Genomic DNA, 19115 nt, shown 5'->3' on the forward strand with positions numbered 1-19115 from the left:
GCGAACGACATCCTAAATCCTCATGACAATAGAAGTTAGTTTGGGCCATTACCACATTCGGGCCGCTATGTGCAGCCATAATACCCATGCTAAACTGCCCCCGCGTACAGGTGGGTGACAAATAAGGGGGCGCAGATCCAACAACTACAGCTGCAGTCTCGGCGGAGGTTGTTTTTCACGGGAGAAAATAAATAAGTACACACGCTGCTATCGGGAGACATGACTGAGACCATGGGAAGCAGGTGAGGTTCGACCGGTCCACCAGCAGGACTGACATTGCTTTTGGGTGGTCCCGGTGGGCCTCAGAAATCTTTGTTCATCCTTTTTAAAAAGTAACATTTTTACTCTTACCCCTCTGTGATACAGTTCTTATAGATTTGTGTTGTTGTTTTTTATTTGTTGTTTATTTTTGGTGCACTTTTTTTTATCTTTTCATTCTTGCCTTCCTATGACTGTTGTTTTAGTTTTCTGGTTGTTATTTTTTTCTCTTATACATTTTTTCTATTTTTTTGCCTTTCTGTTATATAATTCTTTTAGTTTCACGTTTTTTTTCTTTTACACACTTTGTTTTTTTTTTTTCCTTTCTTTGCCTTTTTGCAGTCTGTAGTCAATCTGATCAATGAGCTCCAGGAACAGATGTGCAAACTCCAACTGGAGATCAATACTAAAATCCAGGAGCGGGAGATCCAGGCTAGCATAACTGACCTGATCGAGCCCGTCCGGCACGACAGCCCAAGCTGTGACCCCCCACAACCTGGGAAGTGCTGCTCTGGCTGTGAAGGGAAGCATGTATGAGAAGTATTCTGAAACTTGCATGCCTTGTGATTGGGTTCTGGACCTTGCACTGAGGAAGTCTGAGAATTGCTGGAGCTTTTTGGAAATGTTTGAGGACTATTGGAATTGTGTTATGTCTCAAACTTCTATTTGTCACTTGGAGCCTAAATATTCTCTGCTGAGGCCTTCGGTCAGGAGGCCCCTTACTCATCCATTCACTATAGAGGGGCTGAACATCTGAGCCGACCCCATCCTATAGCTGCCCCTACGGTTCAGATGTCCTCGGCCAATTGATTCACTCATCGCAAATTACAATTGCCCATTTTCTAGGTGGCCACTTCTTCTGGGGGAAGTTGTGGTCCTCGGTGCTGTCTGTGCTTGCTGTGTCTTCTAGCAGTGCAGTCCCCGTTCTCGAATGGCTCTCTGCTGATGGTTCTCTGCTGATGGTTTGCTGTGACTCTACAGAACGCTTTGCATGATTGTTTGGGATTGAGTAATTCATCACAATCTGCACTTTCCTCCTCTGGGGCACGGGATTTCTAAATATCAGTATGGTGGGGATAAAGCCTCCTACCTCCCACCTTAGAAATTGGAACCCATCCTCTACTGCAATGTTCCCCAAGTCTGGTCCTCAAGAGCCACCAACAGGTCATGTTGTCAGGATTTCCTTAGTATTGCACAGGTGATAATTGCATCCCCTGGACAGGAAAACATTCAATGACCTGTGCAATACGAATGAAATCCTCAAAACATGACCTGTTGGTGGCTCTTGAGGACCGGAGTTGGGGAACACTGCTCTACTGGCTAAGAAGTTCTGGTATCTCCTGATGTCCTCCCAACCTGGTGGTCGCAGTCTAATGACCACGTTATGGTGAATTCCGTACGTAACTGTAGTAAGGCAGCTATAAAAAGGCTTCACGTACTTACAAAAAATAGGGGCCCAGTCCTGCTCAAGAATACCTACAACCCTACTGAGGGACATGCAAAAAAAAAAGCGGGGCCGCTCACCATCAGGATGGGTGTCTACAAAACCCACAACTTCTCAGCTGTAGACTGAGTCAAACGTGTCAGGGTTTTGTGCAAAAAATCAAGATCGTTTCTGAAACGTGTGACTTTTGGCAGCTAGACCGTATTTTTTTTTTCTAGAGCATCTCGGTAACAGGTTGCGATGTGGAGGCACCGTAGATCGGCGCGTGTAATCTGGAACTGTAGGGCTTTGTAGACTTAAGGTCAAGCCAAACTTGACAACTTGTTCTTACTGCGTTACAGGACGTGGGGGCTTGCATGATTGCATGATTGGATTTTTCTTTATTTGCATGACCGCAGCACTTTTTCAGTAGGCGACACCCGTTCCACCAACATTTCCAACCTACAAATGTGCCGCTGGGCTTCAGGGGTCACCGGCAAAGCACTGAACAAATGCTGGGGGAGCACTGCTTTCTGAGAGGCTTGTGCGTTAATCAAGGGGCATTTGCGATCTCTTCCAGGAGTTTGGGGGGGGGTCTCCTCTTGTCTTCTGGAAGCCTCCAACTCATTATGAGTCTCCTCTAGATGAGTCTTCTCTAGATGAGTCTTCTCTAGATGAGTCTTCTCTAGATGAGTCTTCTCTAGATGAGTCTTCTCTAGATGAGTCTTCTAGGCTTTCACATGTCCACAGATGGTAACCAGAGAGGTTTCCACAAGGTTTTGGCCAGAGACATTCCCATATATCCAATTTGTTCACGATCAGTAGTCCATCCATATTGCTTTGGATGAAGGAGATCCACCTCTGGATGGCAGTTGTGCCTTATATCGAGCCATTGGCTCGGCTTCCGTTACTCTCACACTGTCCCACTGTAAAACTATTCAGGTTTCCCCTCCAGGAGGATTTTTGTGCTTTGGAAGCAACAAGTAAAATCTCTTTTTGCCCGGAGCGATGCACGGACTTGCTGAGACACCTTCCAGAACTCGTCCACCTGTTCTCATGTTTTCGTGACATGGGTGGGAAAGTTCCTAATCTGTAAAGCACATCAGACTCAAGTGTGGACAGGCTGGAGAGCGGTGGCGTCTCCTGCGGATCTGCTGTGCGGATGAGCATTGTGAACCTTTTGCCTGCGCTGTGTGGATGTCCGCTCCTCGCCCGCTGCTCATGGAGTATATTTCTTGGTCTCGTTCACAGATGTTAATGCAAGAACTGAAAAGCCTGAAAATTAGGGTGGAGGAACTGGAGAACGAGCGAACACAGTACGAGTGGAAACTCAAGGCAACAAAGGTGAGCTACCAATGTCCATGCACTTAAACTTATACACGCCCGTATCTGCTGTGCCCGCGGAGCCTGTATGGCCGTGATCAGGTACCGCGATGCCAATGTCGTGTGCTGCATGTACAACGTCTCCTCTAGGTCATACTCGTCGTCTACCCTGGGACATCAGGGACGCTCCTGGAAAACAGGAGACATGCCAGTCACCCAGGAGAGTCAGCAAATGTCCCAGGTCTCTCTATAAACCTCCTGAAATCTAACAATTCTGGAAGTCGTCTCAGGGATGTGGGGCCAAGTTGTGGAGAGGGGACAGCAAATGGGGGCGAGCCGGGTCTAGGAAGAGGGCATGGTTACGGCTGGACATGTTCGGAGGTGCACAGAGCGTGCCGCTCAGCTGCCCATCTCCTGGATGCCGTCCATCTACAGTGGGCAGGATCGCCCTGTGCAGGATTCCCTGCAGCTATCGGTGTGAGATCCGAGACGCCCAGAAAGACAAAACCGTCCTGTTCAGGAGCCTAGAGGCCGTCCCTTGGGTAACATTAACAGTGCCAAACTAGAGATACTTTAAAGTATAAAGTAGTGCAAGGGAAAAGCGGAGATGTCGGCCATGGTGGTCAGAATTCAGATCTGGGGGTCTCTAAAAAAATAAATAGATAACATTTGACAACTGTTTAACGTCCCCTTGTCAGTCAGGACTTGTCCCGCAGTGTCTGGGACGGGCAATATACTACGTGGGCTGTGCTATACACTACGCATACATATTCTAGAATACCCGATGCGTTAGAATTGGGCTACCATCTAGTTTATTATAATTAGGAAAGACCAATCTAAGAGTGGTCAGAAGCTGCCATGTTGTGCGCCGTCCGATCTGTGGACGTCCCAGTACAGTGCTGGAGGAGCCAATGAGATGTGTGTATATGTAGATATATAGTTGAGATCCCCAGTGTTTGTGCACGAGTCCAGTGGGCGGTGCTGCTAGTGATTGACAGCTTCCTCTGCATGGACAGTTGTACAGGTAGGACTGTCGATTACTATGTAGTGCCGCCCACTGGACCCATGTGCACAAACACCACAGATTTCGCTGAACAATATACAAGTTTTGCTGACCCTTTCCCCACAGTAATGTCTGACTTCTCGGCTCCTCCTGTTCTATAACATCCTGGCCGCGGATCAGACGGCATTGTCAACATGAACGGTTCCCTTCAAAACTTACTTTTGACTGGTTGGTGGCACCTAGAGCACAAGCCTCGTTGCCGCAGACTGGTGTTGAGCAGACGTGCTCTGGGAACGTCTTATCGGAGCATCTGGACGTCGTCCTATATTGGCGTTCAAGTCCCTGCGCGATTTGCGGCTGTTAGACATCCTGAGCACGTGGGGATTCCCTAACAAGCAGGCCGTCCCTATATGTGATCAGTCTGTCTAACAGCGGCAAATAATGCAGCCACGAGCACGCCCAAGATACTCGGATAAATAGTTCTCTGCGCTCATTCGCTCATCACTACCGCCTTCCCCTCGGCTACACTGCTCATATGCCATTGTAAAGAAGCCTCTGTGTAGAGCTCATTCCGGTCATCTTCTATGTAGTGGCTATGCTGTGTGTAATGTTCATGCTCTCTGTGATACATACAGTGGTCGCGCTCTGTATAGCTGTCATGCTCATTGTGCTCGGTATAGCAGTCATGCTCTGTATAGTGATCATGCTCTCTATAGTGATCATGCTCTCTATAGTGATCATGCTCTGTGTAGCGGTCATGCTCTGTGTAGCGGTCATGCTCTGTGTAGCGGTCATGCTCTGTGTAGTGGTCATGCTCTGTGTAGTGGTCATGCTCTGCATAGTGATCATGCTCTGTGTAGCGGTCATGCTCTGTATAGTGATCATGCTCTGTATAGTGATCATGCTCTGTATAGCGGTCATGCTCTGTGTAGCGGTCATGCTCTGTATAGTGATCATGCTCTGTATAGTGATCATGCTCTGTATAGTGATCATGCTCTGTATAGCGGTCATGCTCTGTGTAGCGGTCATGCTCTGTGTAGCGGTCATGCTCTCTATAGCGGTCATGCTCTCTATAGCGATCATGCTCTGTATAGCGGTCATGCTCTGTATAGCGGTCATGCTCTGTGTAGCGGTCATGCTCTCTATAGCGGTCATGCTCTCTATAGCGATCATGCTCTGTATAGCGGTCATGCTCTGTATAGCGGTCATGCTCTGTATAGCGGTCATGCTCTGTATAGCGGTCATGCTCTGTATAGCGATCATGCTCTGTATAGCGATCATGCTCTGTATAGCGGTCATGCTCTGTATAGCGGTCATGCTCTGTGTAGCGGTCATGCTCTGTATAGTGATCATGCTCTGTATAGTGATCATACTCTGTATAGTGATCATGCTCTGTATAGTGATCATGCTCTGTATAGTGATCATGCTCTGTATAGTGATTATGCTCTGTATAGTGATCATGCTCTGTATAGTGATCATGCTCTGTATAGTGATCATGCTCTGTATAGTGATCATGCTCTGTATAGTGATCATGCTCTGTATAGTGATCATGCTCTGTATAGTTATCATGCTCTGTATAGCGATCATGCTCTGTATAGCGGTCATGCTCTGTATAGCGGTCATGCTCTGTATAGCGGTCATGCTCTGTATAGCGATCATGCTCTGTATAGTGATCATGCTCTGTATAGTGATCATGCTCTGTATAGTGATCATGCTCTTGATGGTGATCATGCTCTTGATGGTGATCATGCTCTGTTTAGCGATCATGCTCTATATAGCGGTCATGCTCTGTATAGTGGTCATGCTCTGTATAGTGGTCATGCTCTGTATAGTGGTCATGCTCTGTATAGCGGTCATTCTCTGTATAGCGGTCATGCTCTGTATAGCGGTCATTCTCTGTATGGTGGTCATGCTTTGTATAGTGATCATGCTCATTGTGCTCGGTGTAGTGGTGGTCGTGCTCTGGGTGGTGGTGGTCGTGCTCTGTATGGTGATCACGCTCTATGGTGGTCATGCTCTGTATGGCGGTCATGCTCTGTATAGTGATCATGCTCATTGTGCTCGGTGTAGTGGTCATGCTCGGTGTGGTGGTGGTCATGCTCAGCGTGGTGGTGGTCGTGCTCGGCGTGGTGGTGGTCGTGCTCGGCGTGGTGGTCGTGCTTTGTATGGCTGTGGTCGTGCTCGGTTTGGTGTTGGTTGTGCTCGGTATGGTGGTGGTCGTGCTCTGCGTGGTGGTGGTCGTGCTCTGTGTGGCTGTGGTCGTGCTTGGTGTGGTGTTGGTTGTGCTCTGTGTGGTGGTGGTCGTGCTCTGGATGGTTGTGGTTGTGCTCGACGTGGCGATGGTTGTGCTCGGCGTGGTGGTGGGTGTGCTTGGCGTGGTTGTGGTCGTGCTCGGCGTGGTCGTGCTCGGCGTGGTCGTGCTCGGCATGGTGGTGGTCGTGCTCGGCATGGTGGTGGTTGTGCTCGGCGTGGTCGTGCTTGGCATGGTGGTGGTCGTGCTCGGCATGGTGGTGGTCGTGCTCGGCATGGTGATGGTCGTGCTCTGGGTGGTGGTGGTCATGCTCGGCGTGGTCGTGCTCTGGGTGGTGGTTGATGTGCTTGGCATGGTGGTGGACGTGCTTGGCATGGTGGTGGTCGTGCTCGGCATGGTGGTGGTCGTGCTCGGCATGGTGGTGGTCATGCTCGGCGTGGTCGTGCTCTGGGTGGTGGTGGTCGTGCTCTGGGTGGTGGTGGTCGTGCTCTGGGTGGTGGTGGTCGTGCTCGGTATGGTGGTGGTCGTGCTCGGCATGGTAGTGGTCATGCTCGGCGTGGTCGTGCTCTGGGTGGTGGTGGTCGTGCTCTGGGTGGTGGTGGTTGTGCTCGGCGTGGTGGTGGTTGTGCTCGGCATCGTGGTGGTCGTGTTCGGCGTGGTGGTGGTGCTCTGGGTGGTGGTGGTCGTGCTCGGCATGGTGGTGGTTGTGCTCGGCGTGGTCGTGCTTGGCATGGTGGTGGTCGTGCTCGGCATGGTGGTGGTCGTGCTCGGCATGGTGATGGTCGTGCTCTGGGTGGTGGTGGTCATGCTCGGCGTGGTCGTGCTCTGGGTGGTGGTTGACGTGCTTGGCATGGTGGTGGACGTGCTTGGCATGGTGATGGTCGTGCTCGGCATGGTGGTGGTCGTGCTCGGCATGGTGGTGGTCGTGCTCAGCGTGGTCGTACTCGGCGTGGTCGTGCTCTGGGTGGTGGTGGTCGTGCTCTGGGTGGTGGTGGTCGTGCTCTGGGTGGTGGTGGTCGTGCTCGGTATGGTGGTGGTCGTGCTCGGCAGGGTAGTGGTCATGCTCGGCGTGGTCGTGCTCTGGGTGGTGGTGGTCGTGCTCGGCATGGTAGTGGTCGTGCTTGGCGTGGCGATGGTCGTGCTCGGCGTGGTGGTGGTTGTGCTCGGCGTGGTGGTGGTTGTGCTCGGCGTGGTGGTGGTTGTGCTCGGCGTGGTGGTGGTTGTGCTCGGCGTGGCGATGGTCGTGCTCGGCGTGGCGATGGTCGTGCTCGGCGTGGTGGTGGTTGTGCTCGGCGTGGTGGTGGTTGTGCTCGGCGTGGTGGTGGTCGTGCTCGGCGGGTAGTGGTCGTGCTTGGCGTGGTGGTGGTTGTGCTCGGCGTGGTGGTGGTTGTGCTCGGCGTGGCGGTGGTTGTGCTCGGCGTGGTGGTGGTCGTGCTCGGCATGGTGGTGGTCGTGCTCGGCGTGGTGGTGGTGCTCTGGGTGGTGGTGGTCGTGCTCGGCATGGTGGTGGTCGTGCTCGGCATGGTGGTGGTTGTGCTCGGCGTGGTCGTGCTTGGCATGGTGGTGGTCGTGCTCGGCATGGTGGTGGTCGTGCTCGGCGTGGTCGTACTCGGCGTGGTCGTGCTCTGGGTGGTGGTGGTCGTGCTCTGGGTGGTGGTGGTCGTGCTCTGGGTGGTGGTGGTCGTGCTCTGGGTGGTGGTGGTCGTGCTCGGTATGGTGGTGGTCGTGCTCGGCAGGGTAGTGGTCATGCTCGGCGTGGTCGTGCTCTGGGTGGTGGTGGTCGTGCTCGGCGTGGTAGTGGTCGTGCTTGGCGTGGCGATGGTCGTGCTCGGCGTGGTGGTTGTGCTCGGCGTGGTGGTGGTTGTGCTCGGCGTGGTGGTGGTTGTGCTCGGCGTGGTGGTGGTCGTGCTCGGTGTGGTAGTGGTCGTGCTTGGCGTGGTGGTGGTTGTGCTCGGCGTGGTGGTGGTTGTGCTCGCCGTGGCGGTGGTTGTGCTCGGCGTGGTGGTGGTTGTGCTCGGCGTGGTGGTGGTCGTGCTCGGCATGGTGGTGGTCGTGCTCGGCGTGGTTGTGCTCGGTGTGGTGGTGGTCGTGCTCGGCGTGGTGGTGGTTGTGCTCGGCGTGGTGGTGGTTGTGCTCGGCATGGTCGTGCTTGGCGTGGTGGTGGTCGTGCTTTAACATTTCACATCTTTGTTTCCCACTAACACTTTTTCTGGCAGATTGACCCTGTAAGTTCTCTTGTGGCAGAATCCGGTTTTCTGACATTTTCTTACTTTTCCTATTAGGCGGAGATCGCACAACTCCAGGAGCAGCTGGCTTTGAAAGACGCAGAAATTGAGCGCTTACAGAGCCACATCTCCTCCAAAACAATCGCACAAAATGAATCTTCAGAACGAGGTAATAAGTGACGGCAGAGACCAAGAGATGCAAAGGAGAACCTGAAAGTCCCCCGCTGTCCTGTGTATACAGCTCCTGAGCAGAGCCATGCGGCTCCATGGCTGCAGACCACACACGACCCCTGGCTGATCTCACCTTTATCTTTATCTTGGCCGCCTATTGAACGCACTTTAGGACGAGGTTGGGGCGACGGCCGGGAGTATGGCGTCAGGATCACACTGTAACTATGGAGACACATAGCCGTGTGCAGGAGCTGCGTACACACAAACGGAAGGACAGCTCTAGTCTAGAGTCTTTTAACAATGGCTTCATTTTGTATGTTAGAAGCAGTTGGCCAATGCAGGTGTTGGTTGCAGAAGTGTGCACGCCCTCTGCTTAGTAGGAGTAAGCGATGCCTCCATCCTACAGAGAGTAACTGCGTTATTTTGCTTTCTTTACTTCTTCCCGTCCCCTAGAAGAAATATTTAAGAGGAGGATAAAAGAGAAAAGTAAGCCATGGTCCTTCTTCCTTCGTGTCCCCCCTGTCGTCTGTAACGCTACATTGTTGCAATAACCTTTCCCTGATCGCTAGCAGCACACAGACGGCTAACCTCCGCGAATCACGGGATTTATGGTGGTCTCCGATCCTGGGGGGTCGCTGTCTGGTTGCTCTGTGTGTGTCAAGATTGGATTAATCCCCTCTGATTGTCGCCTCTGAATTGCCGCCTTTTATTTTTGCCTTTTTTCCTGGGGTGATTTGTTTTAACATTTAATATTTTCTTTCCATTTCACATATAAAGGAAATTCTGGTCACTTATTCCGGTAGTTTTATTTTTTTACAAACGTAAAAAACGGCAGCATATAAAAAAAAAAAAAAAAAAAAGTAAAAAAAAGGTACTTTTTATTTCCAGTTTTCTCCGGCCCACCAGGGGCAATCATTCTAAGGTTAAGGCTAGGGTGATATAGATGCCCCAGGTCTGTTACTTTAGGGTAACTGTATGTGTCAAATTTAAGGGGGTCCTCTCCAGTGTGAAGTCCAATGCAGCTGATCGGGCCGGGGGGATACTGTCAGCCGCTCATTTTCCCTGCAGTGACCACTAGAGGAGAAATGTAGTACTGCGTCTCCTTAAATGAATGGGCAGGGGCCACAGGTTTTCTTATAGATTGATCCCCCTCAGAAGACGTCCACACTGTACAGACCGCCCCCTTAGGACCCCTCATTATGTCAGATAGTTGTGGCCACCTGCAGTACCACGCGCTTCTGATCCCGATAGGCCTGGATCTGTAGGAATAGTCACCGCTCGGGTTCTCCGCACCACGCGCGCTTCGTGTTACAAATCTGCGCTTTCTGCAAACCTAATCATGTGACCGGAATGGAAACCGACAATCATAAAAAAACTATATATATAAAAAAAACCAGGTGACATCATTATTAATGTGATTTTCTGCCCTGCAGATCAAGAAGTCCAGAGGCTAAAGTTGGGAATGGAGACGTTACTGGCGGCCAACGATGAGAAGGTGAGAGCGGCGCTGTCCAGGGGACGCGGATGACGGCGGTCGGGTTCTGTTTGTTTTTAAGATTGATCTTTGCTGTGAATCTCCACCAGATTCTTTAGATTTCCCACTTTCTGCACCTGTTGATTTCTATAAGAAGTTGTTCAGGACTCAGATGTTGGATCAGCGGGTGTTCGGCACCTCCACTGACCGCGCTGTGTACCACTGTGGCGGAAAAATGGGCAACTTTTCTTCGTTTTTCAAAAGTGATGATAAATGCGGACAATAAGTCTCCTGGTCTTGCTGCTTTCCGGGAGATATCAGGGGCTTCAATGGTGCACAGGAGATTTGCCCGCTGTTTGGGACTTCGGGAGGTCTCCCCCTGTTCTTTGGCCTGAGCTGCTCATACCCCAAATTATGAAGAATACTGATTAATGTACAATGTATCCTTGTGGAATAAACGCTGTACTCACGAAATATGGGGTAGATAAAAGTCCGAGAATCCAAGAAACAACAGACGGAGGGACTGTGACGTGGACATCGGCCATAGTTATAATCAAAAGTATGTGTCAGAATATTGGCGCCGAATGCTGTGCCTGACGACTGACGCTGTGCCTGACGCTTTACCTGGCGACTGTCGCTGTACCTGACTGATGCTGTGCCTGACGCTGTACCTGGCGACTGACGCTGTACCTGGTTACTGACGCTGTACCTGCCGACTGACGCTGTACCTGCCGATTGTCGCTGTGCCTGACGCTGTACTTGGCGACTAACGCTGTGCCTGGCACCTTCCCAGCCTTCTACTGTTTCTTCTACCCCAGCCTTTTTCGGTGGAGCGGACACTTTAAACCGTGCATGACTTTACTCTGTTCTTCCATGGACTTGGCAGCCGTGGAGAGAGGGAACACGTGGCGTCTGTTCTGGCACAGGACGGCCCTGGAAACATCTGAGCTGTGAGCCATGAACTCTTCGCTCCGGAGTGGCTTTCTGGTGGTTTCACAGCTACAGCTGTTGTTTTAGGTCTGGTATTCGGTGGTTGGCATCTTGTAGGATGGCACAGAGTCCCGTACATGGCAGCCATTATATAAATGCCCTCATTAGCTCTTGAGAGGCTGAAGGGGGCCGGGCCGGTGCTGTGGGCTGGTTCAGACTTCTATTCACCCTGAAGCCCCTTTTCTAGACAGGGCCCTGCCGTGTGTTGTGTTGTGGGGTTCGTTCTGTGCTCACTTGTTGTTCAGAGTCCTTGTTACCTCCCCGTCCTTGGGATCGGATACAACTGTACACACGACGGGAGACATTTCATCCGGTTCAAAAGTCAGTTTTACCGTGCAGTTCAGATACACTTGGCTGCGGCATACAGTATGAGACCGAGGCCCCTGATTGGTGTTCCCTTTGCCCGGTACGCAACCAGATCTCGCCTCCGTTGTGCCCAAACCGCCCGCTCCTCAACAGCTTCTGTTGGATCCAGGGGTTTTCTATCCGACATAGCTTTTCTGAGGCCCACCATCTTTCCCTCCTTCTGTGACTCGTCCAACCTCTTCAACTTAGGGGAGAAAGAGTCATGGACTTCGAAGCCTCTTCTAGGCCCTGGACCACCCCGGGATCTGCACGAAACTTCAGAGGTCCTCATACTGTTTGAGAAACTTGAAACTGATAGTACCCTTTGGCGCTTATTCATCTGACGACCTTGAACCTGTCGCTACTAACACTGTCAGAGACTTCCTTCCCGCTAGGAAGTGCTTCCCCTTTTTATCTGATCTAACCCCTCCCACTATATGGGCTGTTCCCAAGTTGTTAACTATATCTTACCCTGACTGCAGCTACCTGCATCACTATGCCTTGTCATGGTTCCCCTATGGACAGCCCTCCACTATCCCCGGGGACGGCCTTAAGGTAAAACCTCCAGGAAACCGAGACGCAAACCGGCCATAAGGATAAAATGCAGATTTTTTATAAAACATGTCAAAATTAAATACTTTTATAACATTTTACTCTTTCTTGACACGGCGCCGTCTTCTCACGGTCATCTGTCTGCTATGTGAACGGCTGTGTATTTTTCATTTGCCTTTTAGGACCTCCGAATTGAGGAACTCACCATGCTCCTAAACCAGTACAGACGGGTGAAGAACTTTGTGATGGCAACTCATGGTGAGTGGCGGCACATATTAGATCACTTCGTATTAGTGCCACCCATCTGGAGTCACAGGCAGCCCTTGTGCCATAGGGCAAGGATGCCTAACATGAGTGCCAACCCCTTGACCAGACCAGCCGAAGGTGGCATTTGTGGCTCCCACAAAATATTAGTCACAACCTCTTTGGTACATTTGTAATTTACAGTTTTACACGGATTCTTCCTTGTGGATTCTTCCGCGAGATGAGGCTCATGTACGGTCTCCCTGCCGCGGTATGGTGCTGGTGGACAGAGAGGAAGCTATAGCGGGGTCGGGGTTGCACCATGGCGCGAAAGGTCCCATTGAACCATTTAGGACCAAAGCTATTAAGGGTCTATGATACTTTGCAGTGGGACAAGGTACCCCCCCATTCTGACTATTTTGGGGTCCACAATTCAGGAATCCCTAAATGACTTTGATTTTCTGAACTCAGAATTTGTCTTACAAACTTGTGCAGGTCCGTTCTGAGACTACTATCCATCAAGGTCCTGATGACCCTTAGTTTGCTGGTTCAGGAGGGCTACTTTCCCCAAAGAAGTCAATTGACAGGTGGTCAAGATGGGCTAACCATGGGATTCTATGGGGATCTGATAATGGGTCCGGGTCTTGTGGCCAAATGCTGGCTGACTATGGGACTTTATGGGGGTCCGGGTCTTGTGGCCAAATGCTGGCTGACTATGGGAGTTTATGGGGGTCCGGGTGTTGTGGCCAAATGCTGGCTGACTATGGGACTTTTTGAGGGTCCGGGTCTTGTGGCCAAATGCTGGCTGACTATGGGACTTTATGGAGGTCCGGGTGTTGTGGCCAAATGCTGGCTGACTATGGGACTTTATGGAGGTCCAGGTCTTGTGGCCAAATGCTGGCTGACTATGGGACTTTATGGGGGTCTGGGTCTTGTGGCCAAATGCTGGCTGACTATGGGAGTTTATGGGGGTCCGGGTCTTATTGCCAAATACTTGCCGCCGAAGACACTTGGTGATTTCCACCGCCCCACTCCATCTTGGAAATGGAAGTTTGAATCTCCAGTATTATTTTTTCCAGAGATTATTTGCCTCCATAGCGCCAGCATGTTCCATAGCGCTGTACGGACATTGATGTGGTGTTCTCTTTCAATACAGAATACAGCATTCCTATATCGTTCCTATATGGCGCTCCATTCTGTTGCAATCGCGTTCAGAAAACTTTTCCCCTTCGTCATGTGGATTTAGCAGTGTTTGGGCTGCTCAGTCGCTGTGTCCCCATGATAACACTTCTTGTCATCTGCTTTAGTCCTGGGGGTCATTGGTGTAGAGCCAAATCACCAGCCACATTAAAGCTTTTTCATGTGCATTTGTTTGGGATCATGATTTGGATTTACATAATTCACGTAAAAAAAATATATATATTGAACGCCAGGCAGGAAGTGTTGTCATAGTGGATGTGGATCAGAGAAGCTTGGGCCTGGTATGAGGTTAGATCCTGGCCAGATCTGTACCACTGGTAGAGGGGCCTGGACAAGACCCCGGGATCGTGCCAAGTGCAAGGAGCATCATCAAATTCACCCTTGAAGAAAATTAGGATCTGAGTGTCCTAAACATGTAATGGTCTTCAAACCTTCCCAACAGGCTCTTCAGAACGAATCCTGTCTGCCGGCAGCGAGGACGAGGTGGAGTCCACCATCAAGAAACTGATTCCAAAGAATAACCAGTCGATGGAGTTACTAAAGTCGGAGGTGATGAGGCCTAAATGTGGTACTTACTAATGTGTAAACTGTAAGTCCCACCAATGCCTGGGACCTCTCCCAAAACGCCTACTCTGGCCATGGTCTGGGTGAAGCTCTGCCACTTCTAGCCGCAAATTCTGGACTGTTGCCAAGCACAGACATTCAATTTTGCCCGGCCACTTGTAACGGTCCCGGCACCTGTGGAAAGAGACATGACGGTGTGACAGAGAAATAGGCCTCATGGAAACCAATATGGCCGACAGGAAGCTGCCACATCACTGCTTCCTGTCATAAAAAATGCAATCCAGACTAGTCTACAGGAAGAAATCTAAAATAAAGTGGGGTTTTTTTGTGCCTGGAGGTGCAGTTTCAGTTTTTTTGTGGCAGGAAGTGGTTGTATAGCTGCTTCCTGTCGGCCATCTTGGTTCTCATGAAGATGATTTTTCTGTCGCCCATCTGTGTTTAGCCTGGTATTAGCTATCCATCACTGTGCTCGTGCTTTCTATTAGGAGATTGTAATCTAGGCCTCCATATCGACACACACATAGGCTTTATATATCAGGAGCAGACTTGTCAGAAATGACGGCCATTAATTCCTTATGAGGTTTTTTCTGTCTTGTAGGTGAACTCAACTGTGTCATCCCCAACTGCGCCAACGTCGCCTCCTCAAAACATCTTGGAAAATGGGTAAGAATGGAAGACGAGACTATGGTGGTAGAGCGATGGAGGCGTGAGAAATTCTTACTCACCCTAGGGGTCTTACACGGGGACGGGGGACTAAATACAGAACTTAGAGATGCAAGTGGTGCTGATTCTTAAACCATGTGACCGTGTATTTCTACTTCCGGACATCCCCTTTAAGAGGTTAGGCTGGGTTCAGGACCTGGCTGTGAATGGCCATCAGTAGTCCATTTATATCGATTGCCCTCCGTGTACTATAATACAAACATAGCGCTCAGTAATGTGACAAGCGGCCATGTCGCCTTATTAGAACAGGATGATGAGTTGCAGAACGCATCTGCTGAGTTCGTAATCTTAACTGCGGCTGCAAACCTTGTGCCCAGCAAACTCAGATGATGTTTTACAGCCCGGTTATAACACAGCAGCAGCTTTTTCATCAACCTTTATAACAAGCTTTTGTTATAGAGAAGTCAAATATATGAAGCACTGTGCAAAAGTCTTAGGCAGGTGTGAAAAAATTACTGCAAAGTCAGAAGTTTGTAAAGTTTCTGAATCTCCAGTATAGCCCCAAGAGTTGTCCATTTAAAACCTATATTCATTACAGGATTAGTACTCCTGTACCGCCAGAAAATGTAATCTCTCTGCAAGAAGAAAACTTAGAGACCAGAAATAGGTGAGAAATCTTGTATATCAGTAATGGATTTTATTCTTTACGGAAATCGTTTTAACAAAAAAAATGTTCCTCAATAGAGTCCAACCCCGACTACTGTCCACCAGCTTGGAGGATTTGCAAAGTGGATCTATGGAAAAGGTACAATAATCTTCTCATCAGCAATGTAGGACTGAGTGTTCATTTAGAGAAGTTTGCAGTTCTGTGAAACTTGGTTAAACTATGTATTGCAGGATATATTTTAGAACCTGTGTAAATCCAATTCCGAATAACCATAAGTATAATACATACCATTGAGAACCATTCCCACTGGAAACTAATAATACCCTTGCATGATTTTAGACCCCATGGCGGTCCCTAATTGTTGAACATAATTGTACAGTCAACAGTATTGAAATACATTTTGGATTGCCGAAGATATGGGCATGTAAATATCTAAAATCATAAAGCCACGATCAGTTCATCTACAAATAAAATCTTCAACCTTATGATCCTGAGGGTTGAAAACTGGTTTTGCAGGGGTTAAATGTAAGTTATCAAAACAATATCATTTCTGTTTTTTGGCATAGGAATCATAAAATATTAATATATGGTGTGTGCTTTGTGTGGTGTATACTTGTGAAAGTGAATTTGAGGAAACGTCTTTAGGGCTTGCATGATTTTTATAATTGGCAAATTGTATATTACATTTACAGATTCTTATATCTGATATAATTAGTAATCGGTGTGCACGTCTAATATAAATGTCCTAATTTCTGATGGGGGCACATATTCTCCTGCATGACCAGTGTTTGCAATCCATTGGAGGATTCATACATGTTAGATCATGACCCTACATCAAGTAGGATGAGTTCTGGGAGCTCCTCACCAAGGAGCCACCAATGAGAGTTTAGGACAGATCAATCTTTTCTAAACCATCATTAAAGGGTTATTCCCCAAATATATAGCTTTATGGTCACAATAGAGATATGTCGTTATATCGCAGAACTTAAATGTAGAAGTGTCCTACAAAGGTCCTAAGGAGTAAAAGGGTTAATTGCCGTTGATGTCTTTTATTCTAACCGTTCACTGCCTTTGTTTTTGCACTTACTAACCGTTTGGTGTCCTTTTCCCTTACGTCTTGACACTGTGTAGCATGCGGATGGGGAAATCTCAGAGCCTGTTGTAACACCCGAGGTATTAACTTCATTAAAACTTCTTGTCTCATTAATGAAACTTTGTGTCTGATGTTTTGTAGTTTGCAAATAACGATTTACCGTCCTGTTTGTCTGTGCGGTCGGTCACCTTCATCCTACTAATCATCCAGCCACCCAAATATCAGGCGTCATATTTAATACAGTATAAATATATTATTTGTGCATCAGGGGTTTATCGGCTTTAGTTTTTTCCATTGATGTAAATTGGGGATGAAGCCCCTTAAGAAATGGTATCCCACCCCTCTCCACCTCTGTTGCTGCTGCATCCACTTGGGAAGTGGTGGTAGTGGTGCGCCATTTCAATTTTTCTAAAACCAGTATTCAGTACTTGGTGGTGGAGTGCTGCCCCCCTATGGGTCGCCCCTGGCCATGCTAAACTGTATTTGGCAAAATTTTGTAACTTTTTTACGTTTTTTAGTTTTTGTGATCACAATAGAAATGTTAGGGATCACTCCGGGCAAAACTGATATTGAGGTGTGAGTGGGCGGAGCATGATCAAACATCAAGGGGAGGAGCTTTGTGTCATGCTCCACCCACTCCAGCCCTGCACGAGGTGGAACAAGGAGCAGGAAATCAGTTTTGCCTGAAGTCTGCACCTTCCGACCACCATCCCACACCTCGCCCATAGCTGGGGCCACCACCTTCCCGCATTGGGGGGGAGCAAGGCTACCAAAACAAGGTGCCATCAGCCGCCAATCAGAGCGGAATCTTGAGGATTATTGTTATTTCTGCATTGTTTTCTATGTGCACGTATATTCTGTGTAGGGGTCTAACCAGTCCTTTGTCCATGTCAGAGTAAAGCAGATCCCAGGTACCAGACCTTACCGGGAAAACTGTCCCGCTCCACTCCCAACGGGTCACACGACGGCTACCGGAAACCTGCATCCCAGAATGCTTTGCACATAAACAGTGACACAAACGGAATGCCGAGCCTGTGTAAGTGACAGCCTTCATTATGTAACCGTTACCATGTTCAGCGTGCGATAGACCGTGATTTATGGAGGAACCTAAACTATGCCGGCCGCCTACTGGGCACCGCCACTAGTCTGTACCACCCTTGGTTTTCATATGGCGGCATCCCTCCATAGAGCGTCACAATGGAGCTTGTGTGTGACCTAAGATCTTCACTCTTCAGTGATGTCTGATCTGGATATGGCCCCTCCTCTGCCAGTGGTGACCCGCCCCCGAGGAGCTTTACTTTCTATTCCAGAAGAACAAAGGAAGATTTCTGCCAGTACCAGTGCAAGGTTCCTAAAAAAAGGGTTATTTTCTATATTTTTTTAATTGGCCAATAAGCAGGAAATTAATTTGTAAATGTAACAAGAAAATTAGTCACCCACACTATTTATCTGAAACACGAAGACCTGTGGACTTTCTGCAGAGAAAACAGGGTTAATGTGCTGATTGATTAAATTTGCAGATGACTGAAGACACACCCCCTTAGAAGTGGGTGGGGCTTCGTTATCTGTTGTCCTTTTGCTAACAAGGCAGAGGGGGGAGGCTCCTGCTGCAGTTGTCTTAGGACCACACAGGACAGTGAGGAGGAGAAGGACGTGGCCAATCTCATGGGACACAGAAGATACTTTATACATTTGTAAGATTTAATTGTATTATGAACCAAAATAGGACAGAGGTGCAGATTATTGGAGACAGCGCGGAGATGTCTTTACATTTTTCTGTGTTTAGTGTTCCTTTAGGGAAGATGATCAGGAGACGCCACCATGATCTTTACCTCCTTCCGTCTCTCTGTTACGGTAGTCCCCTGATATACCAGCGCAGTTGTGGCATCTTCAGATATTTCAGTGTTCCTTGCCAGTGCTGGAGCTGATCAGGCGGCAGCCATCTGTGGTGTCGTCTCTGGATTCCACCACCTTCATTTCTGTATTGTCATATTTTGCTTTTTCTCTTTTGTGTGCTCTTGTTGGATTGATGTGAAGATTTCAGCAGAAGTGCCAGCGCCCCAGTAATAGGTACCGTACCTGGAATGGTTGACACCGCATGCGTGTGACTTTTTTCCGATCTCGGTGGCATTTTTGCTCTTTTTCTACTCGGCTGCAAATGTTTAAGTTTTCTGTGAGTTTAGACTTTGTGTGATCGCAGCTGGTTGCTTTGGTCGTGGACGGCTCAACATTTGGTTTGCCTGGACCGCGTTGGACAGGCCGATCCTGCTAGAAAAGTTGTCTCCAAAGTCATCTCTAGATGGGGATTGTCTTCTTCTTTGGCACCCATTGATGACCAGATTATCTGGTGATGGGTCACTCTGACCTGAGGTAGAGGTGGCCCCTAACCGGAGCTAGAGGTGGCCCCTAACCGGAGCTAGAGGTGGCCCCTAACCTGAGCTAGAGGTGGCCCCTAACCTGAGCTAGAGGTGGCCCCTAACCTGAGCTAGAGGTGGCCCCTAACCTGAGCTAGAGGTGGCCCCTAACCTGAGCTAGAGGTGGCCCCTAACCTGAGCTAGAGGTGGCCCCTAACCTGAGCTAGAGGTGGCCCCTAACCTGAGCTAGAGGTGGCCCCTAACCTGAGCTAGAGGTGGCCCCTAACCTGAGCTAGAGGTGGCCCCTAACCTGAGC

The 19115-nt window shown here is 49.2% G+C and overlaps 1 protein-coding gene across 9 annotated transcripts in view; it reads left to right on the plus strand.

Annotated features, from left to right (window-relative positions):
• The window catches only part of PPFIBP2 (PPFIA binding protein 2), a 134296-nt gene that overhangs the window by 90040 nt on the left and 25141 nt on the right, over positions 1 to 19115 (plus strand). For 5 of the 9 annotated variants that reach the window (XM_069740081.1, XM_069740088.1, XM_069740085.1 and 2 more), the window contains 11 exons: positions 2933 to 3025; positions 8541 to 8652; positions 9108 to 9140; positions 10088 to 10149; positions 12198 to 12273; positions 13901 to 14007; positions 14621 to 14685; positions 15284 to 15352; positions 15430 to 15490; positions 16484 to 16525; positions 17340 to 17481. In XM_069740081.1, coding sequence (XP_069596182.1) covers positions 2933 to 3025; positions 8541 to 8652; positions 9108 to 9140; positions 10088 to 10149; positions 12198 to 12273; positions 13901 to 14007; positions 14621 to 14685; positions 15284 to 15352; positions 15430 to 15490; positions 16484 to 16525; positions 17340 to 17481 — 862 coding nt within the window. The remainder of the gene's footprint in view (positions 1 to 2932; positions 3026 to 8540; positions 8653 to 9107; positions 9141 to 10087; positions 10150 to 12197; positions 12274 to 13900; positions 14008 to 14620; positions 14686 to 15283; positions 15353 to 15429; positions 15491 to 16483; positions 16526 to 17339; positions 17482 to 19115) is intronic. The other 4 variants (XM_069740083.1, XM_069740087.1, XM_069740082.1 and 1 more) reach the window with 3 other exon arrangements.

Source organism: Ranitomeya imitator, chromosome 9 (genome assembly GCF_032444005.1).
Source record: "Ranitomeya imitator isolate aRanImi1 chromosome 9, aRanImi1.pri, whole genome shotgun sequence".
Taxonomy (NCBI): domain Eukaryota; kingdom Metazoa; phylum Chordata; class Amphibia; order Anura; family Dendrobatidae; genus Ranitomeya; species Ranitomeya imitator.